Raw genomic sequence first — 25,848 nt, 5'->3', positions numbered from 1 at the left:
TCAATGTGCAGTTCTCTCGTCCATAAAGCCTGGCGAGCGCCCGGGTCACATCGAGAAGTTTGGTGTTTGGTCAAGCCTCAGTCTCGATTAAGGCCTCAATTGCTGGTTCTCGCCAAGCCTTGTCGGTGTCTCTTGTTCCATTGAACCTGCTTGCTCCTCTGTCAATCAATTGACTTGTCCTGTTCGCCATGCGTTTCTCTACTCCTCTCGTTGCCGGCCTTGCGGTTGTCAGCCCTGCCGCGGCTGCTCCTAGCCCCAGCTATGGCGATAAGGAGTTGTTCAAGACTGTCAAGCCAATCAAGCAGATTGAGCTCGGCCCTCGACCCTACTACCTCGTCAACGACATGGACGAGGGTTCGCTAAAGAAGAAGCTTCAGTCGTGCTCAGAGAAGCCTCAGAAGCCTTCCCAGTGGTCAATTGCCCACCGTGGCGGTGGTACTCTTCAGTTCCCTGAGCACTCTCTCGAGTCGAACCTGGCTGGCGCTCGAATGGGCGCTGGTATTCTTGAGTGCGATGTTGCTTTCACCAAGGATCGCCAGCTCGTATGCCGACACTCTCAGTGCGATCTTCACTACACGACCAACATCGTCACGATCCCCGAGCTCAACAAGAAGTGCACCCAGCCCTTCAAGCCCGCCAAGGATGGCAAGCCTGCTTCTGCCAAGTGCTGCACCAGCGACATTACCCTCAAGGAGTTCAAGACTCTCTGCGCCAAGATGGAGGGCTTCAACGCCACTGCCACCAACGCTGCCGACTTCCTCCACGGTACTCCACCTTGGCGAACCGATCTGTACGCTACTTGCGGTACAGTTCTGAGCAACAAGGAGCACATTCAGCTCACCAAGCGCCTTGGTCTAAAACATACTCCTGAGCTCAAGACACCTGAGGTCAAGATGCCCTTTGACGGCGACTATACCCAGAAGAAGTACGCCCAGCAGCTCATCGACGAACACAAGCAGGCTGGTGTCAAGCCTAGTGATGTATATCTCCAGAGCTTCCTGTACGACGACATTCTGTACTGGCTCAAGGCCGAGCCTGAGTACGCTCGTCAAGCCATGTATCTCGATGAGACAGGCGACACACCCGAGACCTTTGAAAAGGCTGTCGCCAACCTCACCCGCTACAAGGAGGACGGTGTTCGCTATATCGCACCCCCTCTGCCTTATCTCGTCACACCCGGTAAGAACGGAAAGATCGTTCCCAGCGCGTATGCGAAGAAGGCGAATGAGCTCGGTCTCAAGATCATCACCTGGACTCTGGAGCGATCTGGTCCTCTGAAGAACGGCGCGGACGGCAACTATTATTATACGACTATTGCGAAGCTGGTCAACAATGATGGTGATGTATTTAACTTGTTGAATGTTTTCCGGGAGATTGGCGTCGCTGGTGTCTTCTCGGATTGGAGCTCGACTGTTACTTACTATGCCAACTGCTTCGGTCTTAAGCTCTAAGGATAGAATTAGAGGAGTAGAGGCTAAACTCTAGACAAATAAAAACGTTTGAGTCGATTTTATTGTTTATGTGAACAAGGTGTGGCGTGTGCTTCAGTCAAGGTCTCAACGTTCACGGCAGTATAAAGGTTAAACACGGCGCAACGGCTTATACATATCGACTTCATCTCATTATTATCAAACATCTTCGAGATCCTGGACCTGATATCTTCATATATATCAGCATCTGTTAGAAATACCGAACGGCGAATGTTTCTTAGTTGTGCGATGTCTCGATATGGCAATTCTCCACGACCCTAAACCTTCAGGGTAACTCTCCCCTGCCAATGACATGTTGCACTACTCAAATGCGAGTGATGAAGAGAAATCGAACACACCGTTGGGGCATATATGTCCTTCTTATTGGTTACAAGTATTGTTAAGGTTGCAAGTGACCTATTTCTCGGAGTATAGCCCCTATGAAGCTATTCCTGTCTTGCACCAGGGGCTGTCTGTGGCTAACCCGTCATTGTCACCAATGAACTATCTGGCAGGTCCCCCGGATTTTTTCCCTTTACCCCAGATTTTCAATGATGCTATAATCTACAGTTGCATTGAAATGTGACTTGTCACACCCGAATCCCTCTTTATATCCTGTCTTGGTGGCATTGCATCTCTATCAAAACGAACGTTGGTTTCAGTGGCGAGAGGCTGTCTATCGTCTGGGATGCGTCTCCCGGAGATACACAGGAGGGAGGGTGAGCTGGTATACAGCCCCAAGGCAGTTCTAGTCATTGTATGTCAGTTCAATCACGAGCTTGGGTAACGCTGACCATTTCAGGCCACCTCTACTCTCGCTCTATACAATGCATTCGAGCTTCTTGCCTTGATCTTCACCACCTTTAAACGACATCATGGTCTTTACTTCTGGAGTCTTCTCTTGACCACTTTGGGCGTGTTTCCGTATGCTTTGGGATGGCTGTTTGGATACCTTGACATCCTGGGCACCGATGCGAGCAAGGCCATCGCGTCGCTCGGTTGGATCATCCTAGTTAGTGGTCAGTCCGTGGTGCTGTACTCACGACTGCACTTGGTACTGAACAACATGAGAATACAGCGCGCTGTGCTATGGATGATTGTGGTCAACGGCACGATATGGCACACTACGCAGACAGCACTGCTATTCACGATTGGACCGAGCGTTGATGGCAACAATCCCACGCGCATATTCGTCGCCATCGAGAAAACTCAAATGACATTCTTTTGCGCGCAAGAGTTTGTCATCTCAGGACTGTACCTTTGGGGCACCATCGATATCCTACAGACATCACTAGGCAACAAGCAAAAGACAATGTGGTATCTCCTGATCATCAACCTCCTCATCGTAGCCATGGACATAGCTCTCCTCATCATCATGTACAAGGACCACTATACGATCGAGCAAGGCGTCAAACTCGTCATATACTCCATCAAACTCAAGCTTGAGTTCGCTGTCCTTGGAAAACTAGTCGACGTTGCGCAGAGCCGCGGAGGATCGAGTGTTTCGGAAACACATCCAGCTCGCTTCATCGAGATGCACGCTCGGGGACATGGAAGAAGTGACAACTTCCCAGAAATAGTACACCTTGAGAACACGGCTGCACGGAGGATGGCCGATGATGAGGAGAGCATGCGCCATCTTTATGACGATGCCATCAAGCAGATATACAAAGGCTGAGGCGTGACTAGCCAATCGCATCTTGACACTGGGTCTCTTGCAGGACGAGCGAGATTTGTCAGGAGCGAGGATGTTTGCATAAGCATCGGGGCAATTTAGCTGAGACGATGCTAAGCAGTGATTGTAAGAAGCTAGGCTGGGTATGTCCCCGCAGAATGTTCAGCCTTGAAGTGATCCATGCGTTGATTGTTAGCGAGCTCAGCTGTGACGATGATGCATGGCTCTAGAAGTGGTGAGATGTTGTGGGACAGTTGATCACATAGTGAATAGGAACTACAAGGCATGATGACTGATGTGCAAGATTTGGTCACACAAACTGCAAGATCAAAGATATCAGATCTCATATACAACCATCTCGAATATTCTCCGGCCGCGCGATGCGATGCAATCCTTGTCGCTGATCTCCCACAGTGGATCATCGCCAACTCTTCAACAATGCTTCTAGCTCTGCAACACATCCCAGATCACAAGATGGTCTGTCCTCAACTATACCGTCGTACTCCATAATGACCCCAAAAAGGCGGTCTCGCCGGATGAAACCTGTTGTTTCGAAGGATTTGGTCGGGGCATTTGTTGGATTGTGCTGGTTAGAGTATCATCTTATAGAAGGGAAGAAGGTCGCGTGTTGGAATGTTCACATGTTGATTCTCTTCATTCTTGGCCTTGGTATCGTTCTTCTTTTGTTTTGAATTTATTAATCCTCTGCGTCTGGTGCGCGCTTATTCATAATTGTATTGATATCCTATTGTCGATTTGTTATCGACGTATACAATAGGCTTGTAATATTCTCTCTTACCCCTTATTGTCGTCTCGAAACTCGATCTTTTCTCGACACTCATTAATCGCCAAGACGAATCGCATCTATCACTTTCTTGAGTATCTCCAACAACCAACGAATCCGTCGATCACAATAACGAGCGTGCTGATAATCCCAGGCCGTCGAGGCCGCCATGTCCGCATTCCCCATAGTAGACGGCGTGACAGTCGCTATCCCACCACCAGAGGGTTATGAGGTCAACTTTGATCATCCCCTACAACGACATGCCATAGAGTCATATGTGATCTCAGGCATAGGCACAGCGCTCGCTTTCCTTTTTTTTCTCCAGTATTTATATGTCAAACTCTGGGTTTTACGTAAACCCGATGGGGAGACGGGTAAGACCCTTGCACCGATCTGTATTAAGTTGTCATCCGCTAAGAACAGGAAGCCTGCCTTGTAATTGCGTGGATCTTTTCCATAGCGGTTCAAGCCGTCTCTCTCAGTAAGATTTCTACCAAAAAGTCCCTGGTGGACGGAATATTTGTTGACGGTATCAGGTTCATTCATCCTCGGGGTAACAGGAGTACATGCTTGGGAACTCCCCCTCGAAAAGTTCAACGAAGGAAATCAGGTAAGATCCTTGTAAACCTTGGCAGACATATGCTAACAATGCCCAAGCTCACCTTTATATCTCCCATCCTATACGCAGTATGTACTGCCTGCTCCAAGATGGCGCTGGCGCTATTTTACCGGAGGCTGTCACCGCAGCGGTGGTGGAAATGGAGCGTGTACAGCGTCTTTTTCCTCGTTGCTGGCTATAACCCAGCCATCCTGCTAGTGGTTCTGTTCGGGTGTACGCCGTTCAAGAAGAGTTGGGATCTCACGATTCACGAAGGCTCATGCGTGCATCGAGGAGCAGTGTACATCTGCACAGCGGGCCTGGGCATTCTTTCAGATCTCATCCTTCTCATCATGCCATTACCGATGATTCCGCAGCTGCAGATGCCACCACGACAAAAGGCCGGACTTGTTGTATTGTTTGTCATTGGTTCTGCGTAGGTGATTCTCCATTGAGGGAGCTGGCACTTGCTAACTGATGAGACAGAACACTTGTAACGTCTGTGGTTCGACTAGTACTACTAGTTCCGATAGTGAATGCAAACGACTACACGTGGGTTCTCTCCAGTGCAGTGGTTTGGATGTGAGTACGACTCGACCCTAGTATAGCCGTGACTAACGAGCCCAGCTTTGTCGAGGCCAACCTCTTGATAATATGCGCGTCGCTGACGACGCTTCGTCGTTTCTTCATCCATGTCGCACCCAATATCATCGGCGAACGTGGGTCATCAGTTCAATACTCCGCAACCAGTAAAGGAACACGACAACATCCATTCCAGACGATAGGGAGCATTAGGAACAGAGCTCGGAAGGATAGACTCGATGTTCAGATTGAGGATCCTGGTTTCGATCTCAAGACAATCGTCCAGGCGCAGCCCGTGACGACCGAAGTCACGGCGTATGAGACAGACGAACAGCCAGAACAGATGATACGGCACTTGCGGAGACAAGAGTCATTGAATAAGTTTGGGGCTCAGACTCAGACTCAGACTCAGACTCAGATGTGGGATCCTCGCAACAGCAGCGATGATGAGGAGCGGGCGATTGTCCAGACGACAACGGTGACAGTTGTATACGGGCCAAGGACTGAATGAGTGAGACTGAGACTGAGGCGCTTATTATTTATTAGCATGTTCCAGATATACAATCTCTTTGTCTCGTCTGTGGCCTGGCGACGGTTGATGCATTCGTCAAGATGTGAGATGGTGTTGGCCAATCGTATTCCGAGAAGCGTAAAATATGCATGTCCTGCCAGATGATTTGAAACAGATCTCTGCCAAGACTGAAACACGTCTGCTCTCAATTGACGGGCCAAGTTAGAGTTGGACTGACTGACTGACTGACTGACAGTGACTGTACAGGGATGTTTAGTTCCTTTGACTCAACTGCAGCAGCCGCCGACAGAGAGAAAAGAGAAGAGACGTCTTGGGTCTACGGGTTTCAGCTGCCGAGCCAAGGCAGTGCATCCATCAGCCAAGCATTCACTGAATCAAAGCGCTTATTGCTATTGGCGACTATAGCTCCCGGGGGGGTCCGACAGGTGGAAAAGTAAGAAAGAAAAGAAAAGTCGTGCGCGTCACAAACTCTTGTCGTTAACATGATGAGATGATGCTCTATAACATGTCGCCCAGAACCAGCTAAGGAATGTGACTGTGAATATGAATGTGAATGTGAGTAATGTCTCGTATTCGGGACATTCACTGAATTATGCACTGATGAGCCTTGAGCTGAGCCTTGTTCAGCCACTAGATGACATCACGCGCCCTGTAAGTGTGTAGGTACGCGCTAAGAAACCCTGCATCAAAACGTCAGATGTTTGGGTCTTAGCACCACGTCATTCGTGAGACCGCTCTTGGGGAAGCAGGAAAAGCTCCATGAGCCACTCAAACGTCGTCGTCAGTGCAGATCTCGAGACATCCACTTCACTTCTGTCTGCCCTTGATTGGCCTGGGCTGCTTCTTTTTTGTCAAGGGAAAGCTTCGCGCTTGGCTTGGCTTGGCTTGACTTGACTGTAGGTGACTGCCGAATACGCCATGATTCACTGACGTAGAGGTTCTTCGCTGTAGGTCGGTACATACTGGTAGTAGCTGTTAACGCTGGCAACGGCTGAACTGAACTGGGCTGGCCTCGATCTTGGCTTGGCCTGTTGGGTTGGATTTGGTTTGGTGTGGTCTGGGTTCAAGTGTCTTGTCTTGTCTTGTCTTGCCTTGAATGGCCCCATCCATGACTGACACTGTCCGTCATTGACCCTTCATTCTTCTCTTTCCAGACTGAACCCGAAGCTGCCGCCCGTAGATTTAAATGCTATATCCCCCTGCTGGACCCCTCCTCTTGCTGGCGATCACATTTTCTCTTCACTCACCTCACTCACCTCAACTCAACTCAACTGAAATACTCTGCAGCACCTCATCTCTATCAACACCTACAATCCGATAGATCGCTCATCTTTCATCATGGCCATGGGCATCATCACCATCATTCACGCCGTTCTGGCAGTCTTTCTCATCATCGAGTTGGGCCTCACCGCATACCGTAAGTGCCGAAACTCTCTGCCTCCATTCTTCAATGAGCTATGTCACCTAACAATCCCACAGTCGTCGATGCTACCAGTACTTGGTGGTCTGACTCGCCTGCTTCGGTCTCATTCCTGCTCTTCTGCGTCGTTTGGTCCATCCTCATACTCCTCTACCTCGCTCTGACGCCTCTCTTCGCTCCTCGTTTGTACCACAGCATGGTCGCTCTCGGTGTTCTCGCCCTTACCACGTTGTTCTGGTTCGCCGGCGCTACCGCTCTCGCTGCTCACATCGGTGTTCCTAAATGCCACGGCATCACAATCTGCCAATGCGCTCAAGCCGCCGTTGCTTTTGGTTACTTCATTTGGGCCATCTTCACTGGCTTGACCATCATGGAGGCTCTTGCTTTCATGCGATCGCGCGGTCACTCTGCTCACGCCGATACCAAGCCCGGTCACCACTCTGGTGTCTAAACGATTGAGGATGTAATGAGTTGATGGGATGGATAAGATAACTTGGAAATGGAGTGGCAGTGGTTGGATTTATCTTTGGTTTCATTTTTTTTTTCTTTTTCTTTTTTTAATGCGACACGGCCGCAAGATACCCTTCAGGAACTGACTGGCTCGTCAGAAGCGCCCGATTATACGATTACTTTTTTGTACAGTTTATGGTGTATTGGTACCAGCCTTATGGTTGAGAAAGAAAACTATCATTGATTACCTATTCTATATCATGCTCTCGCTGTTCGAATTTTTATGTTCGTGGTTCAAGGTCTCCATCAACACGCGATTAGAGACAAACTTGATCTACATGTGCATCGAACGCTTATTCCCATCCCATGCCGGGAGTCACCGGCTATGGCTGCCGAGCTTAATGTATTTCCTCCACTTTACGTCATTTCACTTGGCTCCACGAATGGCACGAAGCCACCAGAAGTTGGTGGTGTCCATGTCACAATCAAGAGTGGATGTTCACAGCATGATCTCATAACTCGACCTTGGACAGTTTATTACGTCCTCAAAGAGAATTATGCATAATGAGAACCATCCTTACAGTAGTGAGCAATTGGACATTGCATCATTATCACCAATATTGACGACGTCCATATCGACCAGGGGCCATGATCGTGTGTAGGGTAGACAATGATGGTCAATCTGTTGCGCATGACAGCTCAACGTTGAGCTTGTCTCCAGTCAGATACGTATTAGTGTATCCGATAAATATTGCCGTGAACGCAGGCTCGGTATTGTAGGGTCAAGGTTGATTAGACAGCTTGACTAGGCTCGGACTCCCATATCAATGACAATTAATCTTGGCAAACTGATACAATCAACGCCATGATCCTTTTGGCAGCCGGAATAATTACCCTTACCTCGGCTTTGGTTCCCTTTTAGCACAAGGCTTGTACCATTCAATATCTCTTAGACATTTCCATCTTTTAGTGCACTCTTCTTATCTGTCTCCCATCCCATCTGATAAGGACCTTGTCAACGCGGGGGGAATGTGGGTTATAGTGACCCGAGAACCGAGACCCTGGGCGATTTGTCTGACCCATTACAAACCACACTCAATGCCAGCCCTCGACCTCGACCACGACTCGTTATCAAAGATATCTTCGCCTCTCCACGTGAAAGGAAAAGCAATAAGATTTGATCGTCCGCTCATCATGGGGCCCGAGCGATAGCTCCCGCATGAGCGATGTCACTCTCTTCAGAACGCGTTATTCCCCTTGTAGCAGTCCCTTGATGAGTGAGCTGACAGCGTGGGTATACAATTTATACCTAGACTGCTTTTCGTCGTGGTGCTGCTATTCTTATCAGCGATATCATGGTGTTGATAGGCCGTGCTGGGATTATCGGCATGGATGCTTATCAGTTGCCTTCCGCTAAGAGGCTTTTGGGATATGATGATTTGCAGGAGAACGACATGTTTTTTCTGGACTCGGAGATACTTTTTAATGATAGATCATGAATCACTCGTTTCATGGCGTTTTGCTGCTCTGCCTGGTCTTTGTTGTCAGAGAAAAGAGATAACACGATCGTGGCTCAAGCCTCTCCGGACTTGACGCGGACTCAGCATATCTCAGAAAGAGCCTCAACGCATGGCACCTTTCACAAGCTCTCTCTCTATCTAACAGACCTCTCACACACTCTCTTGTATGCCGACAATTCCGGCTTCTGCTCATTCGACACCTGGAACCAGGGAGAGCTACCGTCAACTACCTTTGCGCTAGGGAAGCCTGCGCATATCAGCGGTAGCCAAAACTAAAACTCCAAGAGTTGCGGGCGTAGCCCATACTCAACTGCCCAGTTGACAGCGTAGTATCGCACGTCTGCGGCCGTCCCCTTGTAAGAGCTCTGAGGGATCTAGACCTCTCCGCGACGGCTTTGATGCTGTTTTTGAACTTTACATGTCAGTTTCTCTTTCCGGTCCAAATGTCCTTGCTTGGCTAATAATCCTTGATCAGAACTTTCGTTGCTTTTCTTTTCAATGTTCTGGTTCCCTCCTTTTCGTCTTCCTATGAGACTTGGACACAACCCTTTCGCGAGCACACACACCACACTCATGGCCAATTACTTCATAATCGAGAGAAGACTAGTTACTAGACGCCATTTTGATTTACTATAGACTCATCTTAGACTCTGGCTTTTGTGTTTCCCCAAGAACGTCTCAACAGCCAACCCGCCACTTACATCCTCATCGACTTCACTTCGCACAAAATGTCGGCACGAAGCGCATACGCGCGCAAGAAAACAACGCAAGCGAAAAATAAGGACCCTGTCATACATGGACGTGCTCAATCTGTAGCCACTTCATCAAGTGGTGAGGAGCTTTTTACTGACCATTCGATACCACCCAATATCCCAACCCCCATTGCGGCTCGATTTCCGCATCAGCTACCGCCAAATGTCTCGATACCGATGGGAAGTAGGGGAGGAAGATCAATGATGTCGCCAGATTGGAATCGGGATGCGTATACGAGCAATCAATACGCTGAGGAATGGGTTCATAACAAACCGAGGAGAGCGACAGTGCCAGACGAGTATGGGACTATTGAGAGGAGTGGACTACGAACGATGCTCGACAAGCGAAGCGACGATGTACGAAAGACAATAGCAAAGACATTCACATTCCGAAAGAAGGAGAAGGAGGAGGAACCGATCGATCAAGACAGCAATGGAAGCCGACCAAGCGTGGAAACACTGCAACCGACCGTCATGCCGAGTCCCAGTCCCAACGAGAGCAGCGGCTGGGACTCACAATCTGTGGCTCGAACAGATACGACCTTGACGTCGACATCTTCCTATGCAACTTCCCAAAGCCAGATGCCATTGACGCCAACATCACAGCTCTCGTTTGGGCTACCTCCCGTTGGACCACCACCGACCGCCAAACTGCCTCCAATTCCACAGGTCCCTACTGCACTACCACCGCAGATCAGGCGCTGGTGTGGTGGAGGACGACCTATCACCAAGTGGAACAAGCTTCGAAAAGATCCAGAGCTCTGGGATCCTAATGGAGATGTCCTGATCTACCTTGGAAAGAAAGGCCAGAGCTTGCCATCGATGCGCGTTTCGTCTCATATTATTGAGGCGATCAACAGTCGGTATCTCATCTCTCTTCTGGACGAGGGCTTGATTGATGGATATACGCATTCTCCGACTTCACCCAACACCGAATCTTATGGAAGAAAACTGGGCCAAGAATTCCGGAATTCACCACTAACACCGCCTGCATCTGGACGTACCAGCATTGGAGATATGGGAGGACAAGTTCTCTATGAGATGCATTTCCCGCCTCCGCAGAACATGAAGAGCATCGATCAACTCCGTCATCAGCTCACAACACGCAATTTCTTTGCTATGCTGCTCAACGCCTCGATGATAGGCCTGTCGCTTCACGAGGCTCTATCTGATCTTCATGTTCGATTGGATAGCTACATGCCCCCAAATAACGACAACGTGGGCCAATTAGTAAGGTATCTCTATAATAGAGATCTCGACGATGTACGAAATAATCCTGCGTTGGCGGTGTCACTCCTCATATGGTCAGAAGAACCTGATGTGCGCTGGGAGGAAGGATGGAGGGAGTGCTTCACGCATTGCGTGGGCATGTTTGATCTTGTGCAGAAGTACAAGGACTTCAAAGAGATAAATACCAACACGAGAAAGATTATGGAGATGGCGAGCCACGAGATGCAGTATCGCGTTCAGGCTGCAGAGGAGCGATTGGCTGGCTTCAGGTATCAAGACATCTGGGCCTTCACACCCAGTACGGGATCGGAGATGAGGGCGATTGAGAGGTTGAAGGACATGCTGTTACGGCATTTTGAACAGGAATATGGATCATGGCCGCCATCACAGTCCGATACTCGATCTGGCCGATCCGTCGGCTCCTCAAGACCCGAAACCTGGTTGACTCGGACCTTGGCTGTGAAGCTCCAAAAGGACTTTGGAGAGCTGTACGATTGCATGGTCGACAGAGATATCGTTTGGGGTTCGCTGGAGATACAGTTTGGAAGCAGATTGATGATGATGTCAAAGAGCAAGAGGAGGGCGATTGACGCCGACACGAGAGAGATGCATATGACGGATATGCTTATCGACTTCGATAACAAGCATCGGTTCCCTCACATTCCTCATCCGTTTCCTTTACTGCCAGAGCCGACCTCAGCTGCTGGTTCATTCCGAAGAGGCATTACAAAGACTCGAGGCGACCAAATGAGCGCGTTGGAGGAGAGGATACGACTTGCTTATACTGAAAATACCGGCTTCGATGAGCCGGAGATCAAACTCGCTGATGCTTTTGAGCGCTTCGAGAAGACCGATGACATTGGAGACTTAGATCCCGCTACGGCAAGGCGTAGCCGCTGGATCCTTGTATACGGAATCCTTCAATCACTAGCCTCTGTGTCGGTTGACGATGAGAAGGTGCAGTGCAAGGACAAGGTCGATTATCACTTATGCCCGAGACTGGAGGGAGCAAAGATACCGCCATGGAAACGAGGAACAAGTGAAGGCGTTGGCTATGGAGCCCATGAAAGGTCGTATTGCTGGGTCGCGGAGACAGAACGAGTCACCGAGAGTGACGAGTATGGAGACGACGTTGATATGAGCCTGATCAATGATTTCCCGATTCAGCTAAACTCGCCCGGCGCCGCGGAGGACCGAAACACGGCGTCGGGTGGGTCACTCGGCACGGGCTTCATCAGCCCAAGGGTTCGAGAGAGGATGCGGAGGAACCGAGAGAATGAGAGTCCTGTAACGACGGACTACGGATACACGTACACTTAATTAATTAATACCTTTTAATGAACAAAGACATACGATTTATGAGAGATTGGGCCCCGCTGAACTAAGTAAGGCCAGATCGTACCTGTTGATCACGATGCCCAGCCACCGATTTAAAGCATGGGCGAGTATCCGTACCCGCTGTTTCAATGCTGATCTATGCGGATCTGCCGAAATAAGAGGACATCACTCGAACTACCAGTTCGCATGTCGGTTGATCTCTGAAACGTAAGTACAGGAAAACGTGCGGGACGGCCCAGGGCGCCATGCATAAGGCGTGATGCATGCTGTACTCAGATTGTCTTGTGTTCCTGAGTTAAGCGACGATGGCGATGGAGATGCATGACTTACCAGCCACCGAATCTGCGACAGATGTTGACTAACATTAGGGGTTTTTCGTAATTGGTTGGCTGGTTATCCTCGTTTTGGTTGTAACTCTCTTGCTGGTTGATACCCAGCCAACCTGTTTTCTGTATTTATTGCCATTTTGGGCGTGTATGAGCTTACCAGCCTCTTCAATTCTGATGACGTCGCAACACGAAAAGGGTCTCGACTCGTTTCCCTTGCTGGTTATTCTCTTGGCTAAATTGATAGAGAGAGAGAGAGAGAGTGTGTGTGAGTGTGTCTTGCCCTGATTTGCAATACAATTGATCTGGGTCAATCTTCAATTGCTTGCCTGCTTGAGTGCTTGCATTGCTAGTGCAAGTCGACGTCATGCTCCAATTTCGGCATGACCGGTCAAAATGGAAGCTGAACATCAACAGCTGCAATTAAAAGTCTGGGGGAACGGACGACAAACTAACGGAGATGATCACTCCTTGCCTGCCGAGAGACTAAACAGCGCATAAACCTTTCATCTCCATTTTCAGGCTCGAGATGCTTCACACCGAAAAACTCGTGAACCCGACGGCCCTAGAGGAAACCAGTCTCCAGGTCGCTAAACTTACAAGGGTCTAGAGCCAAAAGGTCCCCTACCATCTAACGGCCCAACCACTAACATCCTGCACCTACAGGGGTGGTCTTTACAAGGGTTATCCCACCCATTTCTGCTTTCTCTGGGCGTGCGTGGTCCTGCGCCATCTATTTCTCGAGCACCAACCACCTTGAATCGTGGGTTTTTTTGGGCAGGACCAAGGATGGGAACAAGTTTGGATGGACGATTGCTGCTGTTGCTGCTGCTTGCCTTTGCATTCGTAGGAGCTACAAAATAGAGGTTTCTTCCCACACACCCTCCCTCCCTCCATCCTTTCTCTCATTCCTCCATCTATCACCAACTTGTCTTGACTTGACTCAGTCTTATAGCGTTACTTGTATCTATCTATTGCTTGAATTATTGTCTCACTCACTCAAGCAGCATCTTACAAGTCCCCCCGCGCACGTCATCTCTCTCAGCTCCCCGCTCTCCTTGAGCGCATTACACCCCATCTTATCATCTGCGACTGTCGTGCGATATTATTCAAGATAGAGCTGCATAAGTTGTTCAAGATCGCCAAGATGTTTTTCGCAATGTTCTTTGTCTTCTTTCGGATCCTTCAGATCCTCACTCTGGTAGGTAGCGGGAATGCAAATACGCCATGGAGGTCGCAGGCTAACAGACAATCAATAGATCCCCTGCATGGGTATGCTGGCCTGGTTCGTCGATGGATTCGTCAAGCAAAACGCCCTCACTCCCGATTCAATCCTCATTCTCTTCATTGTCTCAGTTCTCGCGCTTGCTTGGGCAATCTTCACCCTCTTCAGCTACCACCGCTCTTCGACAAACGCCCATTTTGTCGCATTCGTTGATGCCCTCTTCTTCGGCGCCTTCATCGCCGCCGTTTACTATCTGCGCTACGTGAGCGACACCGACTGCGTTAGCATTCGACGTGGCGACGACTGGGATCTCTCCGCTGGCGATGTAAGGGTCATTGGCCCCAGCTATGACCTCGTCAACAACAAGCCATGCTCCATGCTCAAGGCCTGCTGGGCATTTGGCATTATGAACGTCATCTTCTTTGCCGTTACCTCTGTTGTCGCTTTCATGCATGGCGGACACATGAGTGCCTATGACCGCAGCCACTCTTCTCGCCGTTCGTACCACTCCAGCCGTCACAGCCACCGAAGCCGCTCCCGCTCTGGCTCTCGCTACAGCAGCCGTAGCCGTCCTCACTCTCGACGTGTCTACGTTTAGGAGCCTCATCCCGCTACTGCGATTCGTAGGAAGCACAGACTTGAAAAACGAGTAATCCGGGGGACACCGCCAGTTTGCTTCTCTCGGCAATGCATCCATACTCCACTGCAACGTATGCCCAAGTACCACAATACCTTGGCCCAATGGCCCGCGAGATCGCAGCCTCGCCAGCATTTCCGTTTGTCCTATGGCACTAGATAGGGGCGCTCGAGTAACAACACATCGTGCTCTGCGCCAGGGATCCAATCCTTTTTCGCCCCATGAAAGACTGCGCATGGGGAATATGATGGGAGAGGGTCAAGAGACCCTGTTACGATCGCCGCAAGGAAAGCGGCCTCATGCATTATGACTTCTCCTAGAACATATTTCTTATTCTTTGGATGGAAATGTATGGACTGATGACGACCAACATGATACAATGTTGACGACGTTTCTTTGTCTCTTATGCTTCGGGTATGGATAATGAAGCTCAGGTAAGGGAAGGGCTAGGATTAGATACGGGTATGCCGCAGCATAGGCCCTGGAGGCTGCTTCGGTGGATGAGTCTATTGTATATCATATGACTTAACTGTTACATGAGCGACGAAAAGAACAACGAGCGTGTTGCCCCATGATATATCTTTGAACCATGAATATTCGCCTTTTGCTTTTGTCTACATCCCAACGCCGTGTCATGCTAAATGGTATCACTTTTTATGTAACCTTGCCTCAATGTTTGTCCGATTCTCCAACTTGATAGCCTCGAGCAACACCACTTCGACCCTCCTCGACTAATGTGCTAGCTTCATTGTCGAAATCAGTCCCCAATCCTTGCCACGTGCGACTAGAGCGAAGAAATTCAGCACCTGGACTCGCGACACCATTGATACTCGCCAATTCTCCAACGCTGCGCTTGATAAGAGCATCGTTCTGCTTGGCTGTACCGGCGGGACCGTCATCAATCACCTCCGTGGTGTTGGTGGCAGAGGGGCCGCTGCGAACTAGAAGTCTCATGGGTCGGCTTGATGAGATGAGCTTACCCGTCCGCATGTCAAACTCGGGAGGAGCAGATTCTTCTCCTTCAACGCCCCCAGCGACATCGTCAAACTGATCCTCTTCTGGGACGGCAGCATCCTTGGAGTCGTTGACCGCATCTTGAGGCTTGTCGTTGAATCCAAGCTTCTCGATACCACCCCACCACTCGCCGCCCCAGACCCGTTCATCCTCGCTCATAAGCGCAACCTCGAGCTCAAACGGTGTGATGACTGGTCTCCAGTATCCAGCATCATCCTCTACCAACCCGCTCTCCCAGCATCCGACCACAACCCAACCCTCAATCTCAGCAAAGTTAGCCAGCTTCGCCGGGTTGAGCTTTCCCACGACAATGGTGTAACTCTTCTTGTCTGCACGAGCGATCTTCTCACGCAGGGTATTGATTGAGCTGAGGTAGTTTGCGACTGACAGTGTGTTCACAAGAATGCCAATTACACCGGCGGAAGCCAGCGACAACACCTTCGCAAATCGACGTCGAAGGAGACCTGCTGTGCGGATAGTGGGGTTCTCGAGTGTTGAAGACGGCGTCGCAAGGACGTGTAATGAAGCGAATCGTGAGTATAGAGCGAGAAGGAGCGCAGAGGGCGGGTCGGAGATGTGGATGATCGAGTAAGCCTTCCAATGTTCGTCGTCATGAGCTTCATCGGAAAGGATCTTGCGGTTGGGTATCAAGGCGGCGGGGTCGCGTGTTACTGCTGTGGAAACCACATCGATATAGCCTTCGTCTTTGAGAAGGGAAACCACTTTGTCAACGTGATTCTGATATGTCAGATCGGCCATTATGACCAACTTGACAGTCTTGTCGCTGAACTCCTTCTTGATTTCCTCCAATGTCACGTTGTAATCGAGATCGTGTGAGGTGTAAACGTATATCGCAGGGAGGTGACTCGTAGGGCTAAGACACGTTCGGCCGTAATGGACTACCACATCTGCTGATACATGCTCTGCAGCTATCTCGTCCACACAGCAGGCACTGTAACTGCTATCCGCAAGAACGTATATCCTCCTCTCAGCCTTGCCCTCTTCCTGCGCATCATGTGCGCTGAGTTCCTTCGATAGAGCCTCTACAACCCGAGGAGCGTCTACCAGCATAAAGTCCGGGAACTGTAAGCCGATGCGCCTCCATCCTCCAGCGCGGATCTCATCGGCTGTGCGAACAACCTCGTACGTTTCGCGGAGGGCATCATCGGAGAGTGTGGATTTGGGGATAGAGTCGGCGGCGGAAACTTCAAGGATATGGTCGTCGGGAGTCGAGAGGACGGGAGGGGCCGAGAGATCGGACGCCATCGCGGCAAAATGGTGAGGGTATAGATTGGATGTGAAGTTTTTTGAAGGTTGGTGATGATAATATTTTGGTGGGGGTTTGGTGATGGAGGGGAGCGGGTGTCAATGCGGGGTCATGGTGTGGATTTGCCTAGAGATATTACAATAGAAGTAACAAGTAATCCGTAAATCGGCGTAAACTATTAGGCTAGGGGAAGAAACCAAAGCTCAGGACCTTGATCCTGGAGCATAAAAAGATTTATGTAACTTTGTGTAAATTTAGCTATAGACGACGCACAGTTAAAAGGCCTTTGCTATGGGCTGTTTGATGAGTGCATCTCCCGTTTTGGGTTATTGGCTCTGCTCGAAGCAATCTGATTGGCTCCACGACATCCAAATCACCAACGAATCAAGCAACCCGTCAATGTAATCACCGCTACTCATCAGCTGGGAATAAAGAACTCGTAAATATACGAAATGCCTAATTTGTCGAAGTTCATAAATCCCAGCATTTTTCATATCGAAACATGACTCGGTTGCCTCTTGAACCTGATAGCACAGTGGCCGTCTTGACGCTTTGGCGTGTATCCTCGTCGTCTGCTTGCTCACGAATTCATGGAGGTGCAAGTCACATCCCCTGGGCCTGGTGAGCAGTTAAACGATGTGCTCAGTACACAAGGTGACTTTGATCAACTATGATGCATTGGTTTACTGATTCTTCAAGGCAAGATCCGTACTTCATAAGGACCAAGCGCGCATGTGAATGAAAGGCGCAAGGACTAAGCCTCTTGATTGTGACAAACTCCTGATTAAGGTTTCCAACCTCGGGCTACTCCCGTCATGATGCCCGTAAGGAACTGCCGAACAATATAACGGAGAATATATAAGAAAACTTCCGATTCTCATATGATTGTAACTTCCGAGTCGTGAATAACAGAACTGAAGTTACAGTCGTAGTCTCGTCTACCCCGGTCATGTCTCAATTAGGAAATCCGTGTACCCAGTTGGGTAATCAGTGTATGCATCGTCGGTGAGAAATAAAATACCACGATGCTGTTAGTCGACATCCACAGCATGTAGTGAGCCACTCCTAGGTTTATATAAGAAATTCGTGTGACTTTGAATGTGTAAGCAATGCTAAGTACATCTTATATAACGGCATCTGCCGACCTTTCTTTCCCTCTTCAACACAAAACATGACCATGGACGACTCATCACATCAACATCACTTTCTCGAAGGCAAAACCATCATCATCGCTGGCGGTGGTGTTTCTGGTTCAGCATTCGCTGTTGGACTACGCAAATTATGGAATCCCCTGTTCAAAGAGCCCAAGATCATCATCTACGACCGCGACTCGCCCGACGTAAGCGCTCAACGTGAAGGCTACACATTATCTCTTACCGGATACGACACCTCGGGAGGTCTCATTGCCCTAAAGAGACTCGGTCTTATTGACCAAATTGTAGACAATGCTGTGTCTGGACTTAATGGAGAAGGGGCATTCAAAATCTGGGGACCTAATTGGCATGAACACGCAAGCTTCCGCCACGAGCCAATCGAAGAGCTGCCATCTTCCAGCGTTAGGATAGCACGCAAGGATCTTCGGAAGGTCCTCCACGATAACCTCCGGCCGGAAGATTCGGTACAGTGGAACTCACGCTGCATCTCAGCCAGGCAAACGGACCAAGGACGAGTGCGGGTTCAAGTCGCGAGCGGACAACCCGGCAATGAGACAATCACCGAGGAAGAGTGTGACCTGCTTATTGCCGCCGATGGAGCGAACAGCAAACTCCGAGGATACCTTAGACCAAGTGACAACCTTGAATTTGCCGGTGCAATTCTCCGAGGTGGTATTGCTCGATTTGACGGAACTCCTCCAGCGCCCATCGACAAAGACTGGGGGTTTATGCTTTCAGGAACCGGGATGTCTTGCTTCTTTTCCCCAGTCGACAAGAACAGCGTTGTATGGGGCGTTGGTAATCTCGAAAACGAGGAAATCCCTAGACTAGATCTCAAGAACGACGAAATGGTACAAGGAGTTATAAATCGCAGTCTCGATCTTGGGAACAAGTTCCAGGACCCTTTCAGAGACATTGTGGAAAGGACAGATACAAAGACCGTGTTTGCCATCAACGCAAAGGACAAGAAGGCTTTCACACATGACGATATTGAAAAGATGGGTGTCATTTTTATTGGCGATGCTAACCATGCTGTGACACCCTTTGCTGGTTGTGGAGCGAACCTGGCGTTATGCGATGCGTGGGATCTGGCAGAGGCTTTATGTATGAACGGTTCATTAGGAGAAGGCATATCAGCGTATGATGGACGGTCTGAACCACGGGCGAGAGGGATCCTGGAGCGAGCGCGTGAGAAGTTAAAGTCAGGGCATAAGGGGAGATTGTAGTTTTCATAAGATATCTCATCTTAAGCCTGATATTAGATAATTATCTTTATTTATAAGGCTTGCTATAAGGGATTTCGAGTAGATGAGTATATCGAAAGATTGAAGACTCAAGTCGAAATAGATCTTGGGAAACAGATAATGCCGAGCAGAACATAGAGTTTAGGTGACATAAATAATAAACTCGAGTCAATAGTCCACGGTAGTATGTCAAAGTCCTAGAAGTCCTCTCAGTTGTCCAAGTACCGCATAGGAGGCTACCTAGGCTGCATTAATCACCTCTGAGAGAAACTGCAGTCTCACTCCTTATCCAAGTGCCCCCCCTTCTCGTTGAGAAGTGGCCTAACAACTAGACGAAGACGTTATAGACCTATTAAGTTGCGTGTGTCACTACAGAGGGCGCAGGTTCAGGTGAAGAAGGCTTTGATGAGAGTACAGAAGAAGCTCCCGAACCTGGAATGCTTGATCTCATGTAGTGGCACCGTGAGGCAGAGTGGGAGAAAAGGAATTCGCTGGTCTCCTGGAAACTGCGTTGATGGGGGCGAAGCCTTTGCAGACCGAATTACTCACTACCTCCAGATTGTTGGGGTGCCCAGGGCTTATTGTTATCATCACCATGATTCTTTCGGAGGTCTCAGGCAGGCAGTAGTGAACAGTAGCTTAGAGTATCTATAGATAGTTACTCTGGTACCTAGGTGCGACTCATGCTCCAAGGCATCTGGGGCGACACTGCGTTGGTTTTGATAGCCATCTTTGTTACGCCTGGCAGTTGACCAGCCTTTTTAAATGCCACCAGGACTGGGAAAACCGGCTCGGGCCGTACCTAGGGTGGATTGGCGAGATGTTACTAGAAAGGGCTGTTGTCAGCCCTGAGAAGGTGGATTTGGGCTTCATGACCAACGCCTGCAGGAGTTACGAAACCCATGCCTCCCCGTTCTGGGGCAAGGAGTTCTTATATAGGCCTGACTTGTGAGTGAAAGATGGGCTGGCGCCCGCGCCATCAAGTCTCACCGACATCAGGATGTCAAGGTGGAAAGATTATGGAACAGAGAGACAACGATGTTGGGAGAGGCTCGAAGAAATACACTGATCAAATTCGAGATCGTCAGTTTTCATGCTTGAGAAATACCTAAATCATTACATTAGAATACAAACTCCATTTCTTCGCCACCAATGCTAATATCAACGCGCTCCATCCCCTCTTCCTCCTCATCTAGCACATCAACCCACGTAACGCTATCCTCATCCATCTCCAGAACAACCTTCCCGTTCTTGACTTCTTCGTAATCACCATCGGACTTGTCATCACTCCCGATCTCATCCTCTTTATCGCTTTCTTCATCGCTACTGGGATCACTCTCCTCCGACTCAGATTCGTCGTCTCCACGGTGTTTCTTCGCAAAAGATTGCGAGGCTGGCAAATCTGGACCTTTTCCTTTCAACATCATACTGTTGTTCATACCCAAAAACGACTGGACAACAGATCTCCGCACAGTCTTGTACTGGAGAGCAAAGATATTACTCCCGGCGCTTTCGCCAGAGAACTCGGCTGTATCTTGTTGACCTCGTGACCCGGAAACGCCTGGGTCAGTGAGTTCAGAGGGCAGCATGATGCCTGTAGTACTTGAGACAATCGTAGACACAGGCACTGAAACACCGGCCGAGGTTGTGACCCCGCGTTCTCTGGAGTGCGTGAAAGTTGCATCCTGCCAGATGAGCACCGCAGTAACCATGAAGCCAGCATTGCCGCCGCGAGCTAGCATCCGTTGGAGCTGAGACCTCGTGTCCTCATGCTGTATCAACCGATCAAAAACTTGATCATAATTCTGAAGACGCACGCAGACGACCTTGGAGCTAGTGAACGAGAGTCCCCCGCCATTACTGATTTCTCGTGAGACATCAACTGTTGCGCCGAGTTTGGCAGCGAACGACTTGTTCCGCTGTGATAATGCGGCAAGGCTGGCGTTGGAGATGGTGCTTGTTGCAAATTCGTGTGTTACAAAGGGTTTTGGGTCATCCGGCACAAAATTTGCATCTGGCTCGGAATAGGATTTGACTATTCGTCCGAGCCAGGTTGCTAGGGCTGATGCTGGTAGATATCGTTCTGGGGGGAGTAAATAGAACGATGGTCGGGCTTGTTCAGTAGGCATGTCGATAGTGATAATGACGGTGTAATTACGGTGATGGATTACAAGACTGTTGTATGTAAAGTTATGGAGTGCCAGAGAAGCAATTCCTCAGATCACAAGTGAGGCCAATATACCGAGGAGAGCACAGACCGATTCGACTGCATTTTCAATTATCCCAGGCGAGCTGAAAGCCATTGTAGATCATTGCTGCCCAAACCCCTGCCAGTGTGGACCTTTTCTACTGATTCTCGTATATAGTTCCAATGGGGCAGTCGTCTGTATTCGTTTCTCGTCAGTGCCGTTCGGCAAATGTGCCGTCCCACAGCACGAACATCGACGACTCTATATGGCTAGGTTTCGCTCCTCATCAAACAGGAACGTCACACTGAGTCTCCTGCACATAATCGAAAGTCAGAAATAATGAAAATGATCACTGTTGATATTGCGCGGCGAAATGTTGACCCTTCCCAATCGGAGGACCTTGACGGTTTGTGTCTTTTCTACGTCAACATCACCAGAGACCATGACGGCACATCTCGCATCGGATCAGATACCTCAGTTACCATCCGTCCTCTTCTTCTTCTGGCAACCGGGGCTCCGGGCCATATTGAGCCACCATATGGCGGGGACTGGGTCAGCGAACATGTGCAGGACATGATGAATGCACTACAGACGCAGACGAACTCTCCATCCGACTTTTACGGAGAAAAAGTAGTCATTCGTATTACAGAACAACCCTGGTTCAACAATAATAACTCTGAGGATCGCAATACCGAGGACCACATGCCCATGCAACGCGTTCTTTGGGAGTTCCTAGAGCGGCTCGAGGTATGGGAGCCTACGATGCGGCCGATGGAGGTCAGCGTGGTGCAGACACTGGCTACTGGCACTCCCCAACATCTCAGCCAGGATGGCAAAGGCAACAAGGTTGATGACCAGGAGAACGAAGGACAAAGGAGGGTCCTTGTGTTATCGTGTCGTGCTCCTGGTTGTTCCACTCATGCGAGCGAGCTCTCCGTCCCAGTCTCGCATACCATTCAACAGGCGGCAGGAGATTCTACGAGCGCCATCTTTATACGACTTGGGTCCTTTCGTGCCTTGAAGACTGAGCTCGAATCCCACCCTAAAGGCTACTTTGCTGCCATTCATTTAGATATGCTGCTTGTCCACAAACGCCCTCGAAAATCCGAGCCCGAGACTCCCAGGATCTACTTCCAATTCATCAACCAAAACAAGTCTGAGGTGATAGAGGAGGACCTAAAAGCCGTCGATAAAGTTGCGGCACTGCTTCTACTTTATGGTGTTCAGGATGTTGTCATTGCTCCCTGTCCACATGCCAGATCCGCCGTTGAGACTGCAGCTACCGTACTTCTGAGCAGTGGAATACAGACCGTGGTAACTTTGGCCTACCATATCACTGAGACTGGTGTCGAGGCATTCATAAAATCGCTCTACACTGGGTACATTCATCAGAGTCTCCCATTGGAAGTAGCCGCTCGAGCCGCTCGACGACGCTTGAGAGGAAGTGAAGGCGATGAGAGGTTGCCCATTTGTGATTTCGTGGTACTTACTCACGTCAACCCAGAATGGCTTCCATCTACCAGTTCGAGTGTTGACTGCAAAACTCCTAAGCAAGAGCAGAGCCATCCTAACTCGCTGTATGGGCGAGAACAGGACATTGTCCACATAGAATCAATACTTTTGCTTGGAAAACCACTACCTCTATTGATCTATGGGATGGCTGGTATCGGCAAGACCACTCTTCTGGATCATTTATGTACATGGTGGAAGGCTTCGGGCATGATCCAAGATGCAATCCTTATACACCTCAACTTGAGCGAGCCTTTCAACAAGGATGACATGCTACAACAGCTGCAACGCCACTTTGCTCCGAACTCTACTCTAGACTCAGAAGATAGAAGCTCTTTGTATGAGCATTTCGAGAGTCACAAATGTCTCATCGTGTTTGATGACCTCGACTCAGCGAACTTCAACCAACAACAAGGCCAATTCATCAATCTTACCTCCAAGCTGTCCAAGTCTGGTGCACTTGTCATTCTTGCTTCGCGCAAGCGAGAAAGATGGCTGAGTAAGGCAAAAGTATACAAGCTCTCTGGGCTTCACACTCGGCCAGCGACTCTGTTGGTGGTGGATCCCCTTTTCAGGGATCGCGTCACTGATGATGACGAACCTTCAGCTCCTGAGACAACGGCAAAGAACAAGACACAAGAGGAGAGAGATTGCCTTGAGGCTGTTGTTGAGATGGTAAACGGAAATCCACAGGCTATAGAAATTATGACTCAAAGTGGGCTTTACTGGTCAAGAGCTCCGAAAGACGTATATTGCTTCTTACTCGGACTTCGCTCAAACCGCGCTGCTGCGCCTTCTGCAAGCTTTGGGACTTCAGACACCGACGAAGAATCTGAACAGCCAGGCAACAGAACACTACTTGATGGTATATATGAGGAACTACGAAGTATGGACTGGGGAACCGGATTTCTGCCTATATTGCTTGCGCCATTCATGGGTGTTCTGCCCACCAAAGATCTCCTCGCCATTTTTTGCATCTGGAGCACAAGAGTGACCAAGGTTCTAGGAAAGGCTGCGTCTACACGGCTTGTGCACGCTGCACTCGACTTGGATGTGTCTTACAGAGACAACACCGAGCTCACAGAGGAGGCACGCGTCTTCATTGAGACTTTACTGAATGTTGCTGAAGTAGCGGAGCCTGAGGAAAACCTGGCGTTGTCCGGCTCTAGCGTTCTGTTTCATAAAGACCTCGAGTTTTCCGAACCAGCATCACCCGCTGACAGCTTTCTGACAGCCATGTGTGCCCGCATCAAAGATGGGCTTGTTGATCGTGGAATGCTTGAAGATTTCACTGAGGGGCCGGATTCGATGATCCCAACAGACCGAGGAATTATGCGTTTGAATCCACTGGTTCCTTTGCTTCTCAGGCAACATCCTGCCTATAAAAACAACTCCTTTTCGCTTCAATTGACAGTGAATGAAGCATTTGTACTATACTACTGCTATAGGGGGAAGAAGTAAGTCAGCAGCAGCATTCCTCGTGCACGGAATGATTGTTACATGTTCGTTTTGCTGATCTATCAACAGATGGCCTTGGGTTTGTTGGGATGATCATCGCGAATGGGGAGTAGTTGATGCCGAGATTGAGATGGAATTCGACAATTTTGCATCTGCCTGCATGACAGGTCTCGTGCAAATCGACCTCGACACAACACATCTAATGGGACTGATGAGAATAGCCGCTGTGCTGGAGCATGGGGCCGGCGAAAGGTTCTACTACAGAAAGACTATACTTTCCCAAGTGTGGACCGTCGCTCTGGCCAAAACCCTCATAGAGCTGAAGAAGCTTCAAGACGAGGGCCGAAGCCGCCAGACCGAGATATATATGCTTTTGTTGACTGCTATGTATTTCAGCTCTGAACTAGGTCGATTCCATGATCTTGACCGCGAGGCGGACGAGGTGGCCAAGTACAAAGGTCTCATCGCCCAATTTGCCGTGTTGTCCAGCAAAATGGTCCCGGAGATTGTCGAAGTAAAGGCACAGAAGCATAAGCTTTCAGGGAGAAAGGAACTTGAACGTCTTACTGAACTAGCGGCGGACCCCGATCAAGATATCCTGTACTCTATCCGAGGGCAAGTCACCCGCGTTTTTATATGGATTTCAAACCCTTTTGACACCAGATCCTTAATGGGACCAGCGACCACTATATCAGCGTCGGTTAATGTTAAACTGGCTACTATACTATAATTCTTACTTAAGGTTTATTAATATATATATCTAATTAATATAGCTAAAAAGGTAGCTAAAAGAGATAATTAAATTAAGGTAAATAAGGTATTAAATATAATATAAAAGGTAAAAATTAATATTATAAAAAATAATTATATAAAGTATTTTTAAATTGTTATAACTTTAAAAAGTAATTATAAAAAAGTAATTTTAAATAAAAAAAAAATAAAAAAAAAAAGAATATTAACATTATAATAATTTTTAAATAAAAGAATTAAATAAATTTAATAATATTATTAAAAAGTTAAAATATCTTTATAGTAATATATAAGATATAGCTAATTAAGGTCTTAAATAAAAAAATAATATAATAAAATACTTATTTTTTAATATAATATAATATAAGGCATTATATATTATATTAAAAAAATATAATAACCTTAATAATAAATCTTAAGGTTATATAGCTATTATTATAAACCTTATAATTTAATTAAATATAAATTAATAATAAATTAAATTAAATTATAAAATAATATAATATAAAAAATATAAATTAAAAAAAATATAAATAATAATATTATATTAATTAAAACTTAAAGAAATTAATTTTTAATTTAATTTATTACCTTTTTATAAATATTATTTTATTATTATATTAAATTTATAGTAAAATATAAATATTAAATATATAATAATACCTTAATAATAAGGCTAATTAATTTCTTATTATATAACCTTAAGATTTTTTTAAATTTATTAT

General features: G+C 48.2%; 10 protein-coding genes across 10 annotated transcripts; 8 read left to right on the top strand and 2 right to left on the bottom strand.

Moving 5' to 3' along the window:
- Nucleotides 1–188: 188 nt before the first annotated feature.
- Nucleotides 189–1,451, top strand: FMAN_03997 (uncharacterized protein; the record flags this gene model as incomplete). Its single annotated transcript, XM_041824081.1, has 1 exon — nt 189–1,451. The coding sequence occupies one exon, from the start codon at nt 189–191 to the stop codon at nt 1,449–1,451; it is 1,263 nt and encodes a 420-aa protein (XP_041689597.1).
- Nucleotides 1,452–2,157: 706 nt separating this feature from the next.
- Nucleotides 2,158–3,147, top strand: FMAN_03998 (uncharacterized protein; the record flags this gene model as incomplete). The annotated part of the gene is made up of 2 exons (XM_041824080.1): nt 2,158–2,226; nt 2,272–3,147. 2 exons carry the CDS (start codon nt 2,158–2,160, stop codon nt 3,145–3,147), a joined length of 945 nt encoding a protein of 314 aa, XP_041689596.1.
- Nucleotides 3,148–4,097: 950 nt separating this feature from the next.
- On the top strand, nt 4,098–5,619 carry FMAN_03999 (uncharacterized protein; the record flags this gene model as incomplete). The annotated part of the gene is made up of 6 exons (XM_041824079.1): nt 4,098–4,302; nt 4,356–4,409; nt 4,465–4,538; nt 4,586–4,962; nt 5,013–5,108; nt 5,154–5,619. The coding sequence occupies 6 exons, from the start codon at nt 4,098–4,100 to the stop codon at nt 5,617–5,619; spliced, it is 1,272 nt and encodes a 423-aa protein (XP_041689595.1).
- A 1,365-nt stretch (nt 5,620–6,984) lies between these two features.
- Nucleotides 6,985–7,511, top strand: FMAN_04000 (uncharacterized protein; the record flags this gene model as incomplete). The annotated part of the gene is made up of 2 exons (XM_041824077.1): nt 6,985–7,057; nt 7,120–7,511. The coding sequence occupies 2 exons, from the start codon at nt 6,985–6,987 to the stop codon at nt 7,509–7,511; spliced, it is 465 nt and encodes a 154-aa protein (XP_041689594.1).
- A 2,247-nt stretch (nt 7,512–9,758) lies between these two features.
- Nucleotides 9,759–12,332, top strand: FMAN_04001 (uncharacterized protein; the record flags this gene model as incomplete). Its single annotated transcript, XM_041824076.1, has 1 exon — nt 9,759–12,332. The coding sequence occupies one exon, from the start codon at nt 9,759–9,761 to the stop codon at nt 12,330–12,332; it is 2,574 nt and encodes an 857-aa protein (XP_041689593.1).
- Nucleotides 12,333–13,823: 1,491 nt separating this feature from the next.
- Nucleotides 13,824–14,499, top strand: FMAN_04002 (uncharacterized protein; the record flags this gene model as incomplete). Its single annotated transcript, XM_041824075.1, has 2 exons — nt 13,824–13,877; nt 13,936–14,499. The coding sequence occupies 2 exons, from the start codon at nt 13,824–13,826 to the stop codon at nt 14,497–14,499; spliced, it is 618 nt and encodes a 205-aa protein (XP_041689592.1).
- Nucleotides 14,500–15,207: 708 nt separating this feature from the next.
- On the bottom strand, nt 15,208–16,818 carry FMAN_04003 (uncharacterized protein; the record flags this gene model as incomplete). Its single annotated transcript, XM_041824074.1, has 1 exon — nt 15,208–16,818. The coding sequence occupies one exon, from the start codon at nt 16,816–16,818 to the stop codon at nt 15,208–15,210; it is 1,611 nt and encodes a 536-aa protein (XP_041689591.1).
- A 1,178-nt stretch (nt 16,819–17,996) lies between these two features.
- Nucleotides 17,997–19,199, top strand: FMAN_04004 (uncharacterized protein; the record flags this gene model as incomplete). The annotated part of the gene is made up of 1 exon (XM_041824073.1): nt 17,997–19,199. The coding sequence occupies one exon, from the start codon at nt 17,997–17,999 to the stop codon at nt 19,197–19,199; it is 1,203 nt and encodes a 400-aa protein (XP_041689590.1).
- A 1,139-nt stretch (nt 19,200–20,338) lies between these two features.
- Nucleotides 20,339–21,346, bottom strand: FMAN_04005 (uncharacterized protein; the record flags this gene model as incomplete). Its single annotated transcript, XM_041824072.1, has 1 exon — nt 20,339–21,346. One exon carries the CDS (start codon nt 21,344–21,346, stop codon nt 20,339–20,341), a length of 1,008 nt encoding a protein of 335 aa, XP_041689589.1.
- A 405-nt stretch (nt 21,347–21,751) lies between these two features.
- On the top strand, nt 21,752–25,103 carry FMAN_04006 (uncharacterized protein; the record flags this gene model as incomplete). Its single annotated transcript, XM_041824071.1, has 2 exons — nt 21,752–24,372; nt 24,443–25,103. 2 exons carry the CDS (start codon nt 21,752–21,754, stop codon nt 25,101–25,103), a joined length of 3,282 nt encoding a protein of 1,093 aa, XP_041689588.1.
- Nucleotides 25,104–25,848: the final 745 nt, after the last annotated feature.

The sequence above is a fragment of the Fusarium mangiferae genome, assembly GCF_900044065.1.
Source record: "Fusarium mangiferae strain MRC7560 genome assembly, contig: FMAN_scaffold017, whole genome shotgun sequence".
Classification (NCBI taxonomy): domain Eukaryota; kingdom Fungi; phylum Ascomycota; class Sordariomycetes; order Hypocreales; family Nectriaceae; genus Fusarium; species Fusarium mangiferae.
This window is presented reverse-complemented; position numbering and strand designations above follow the sequence as displayed.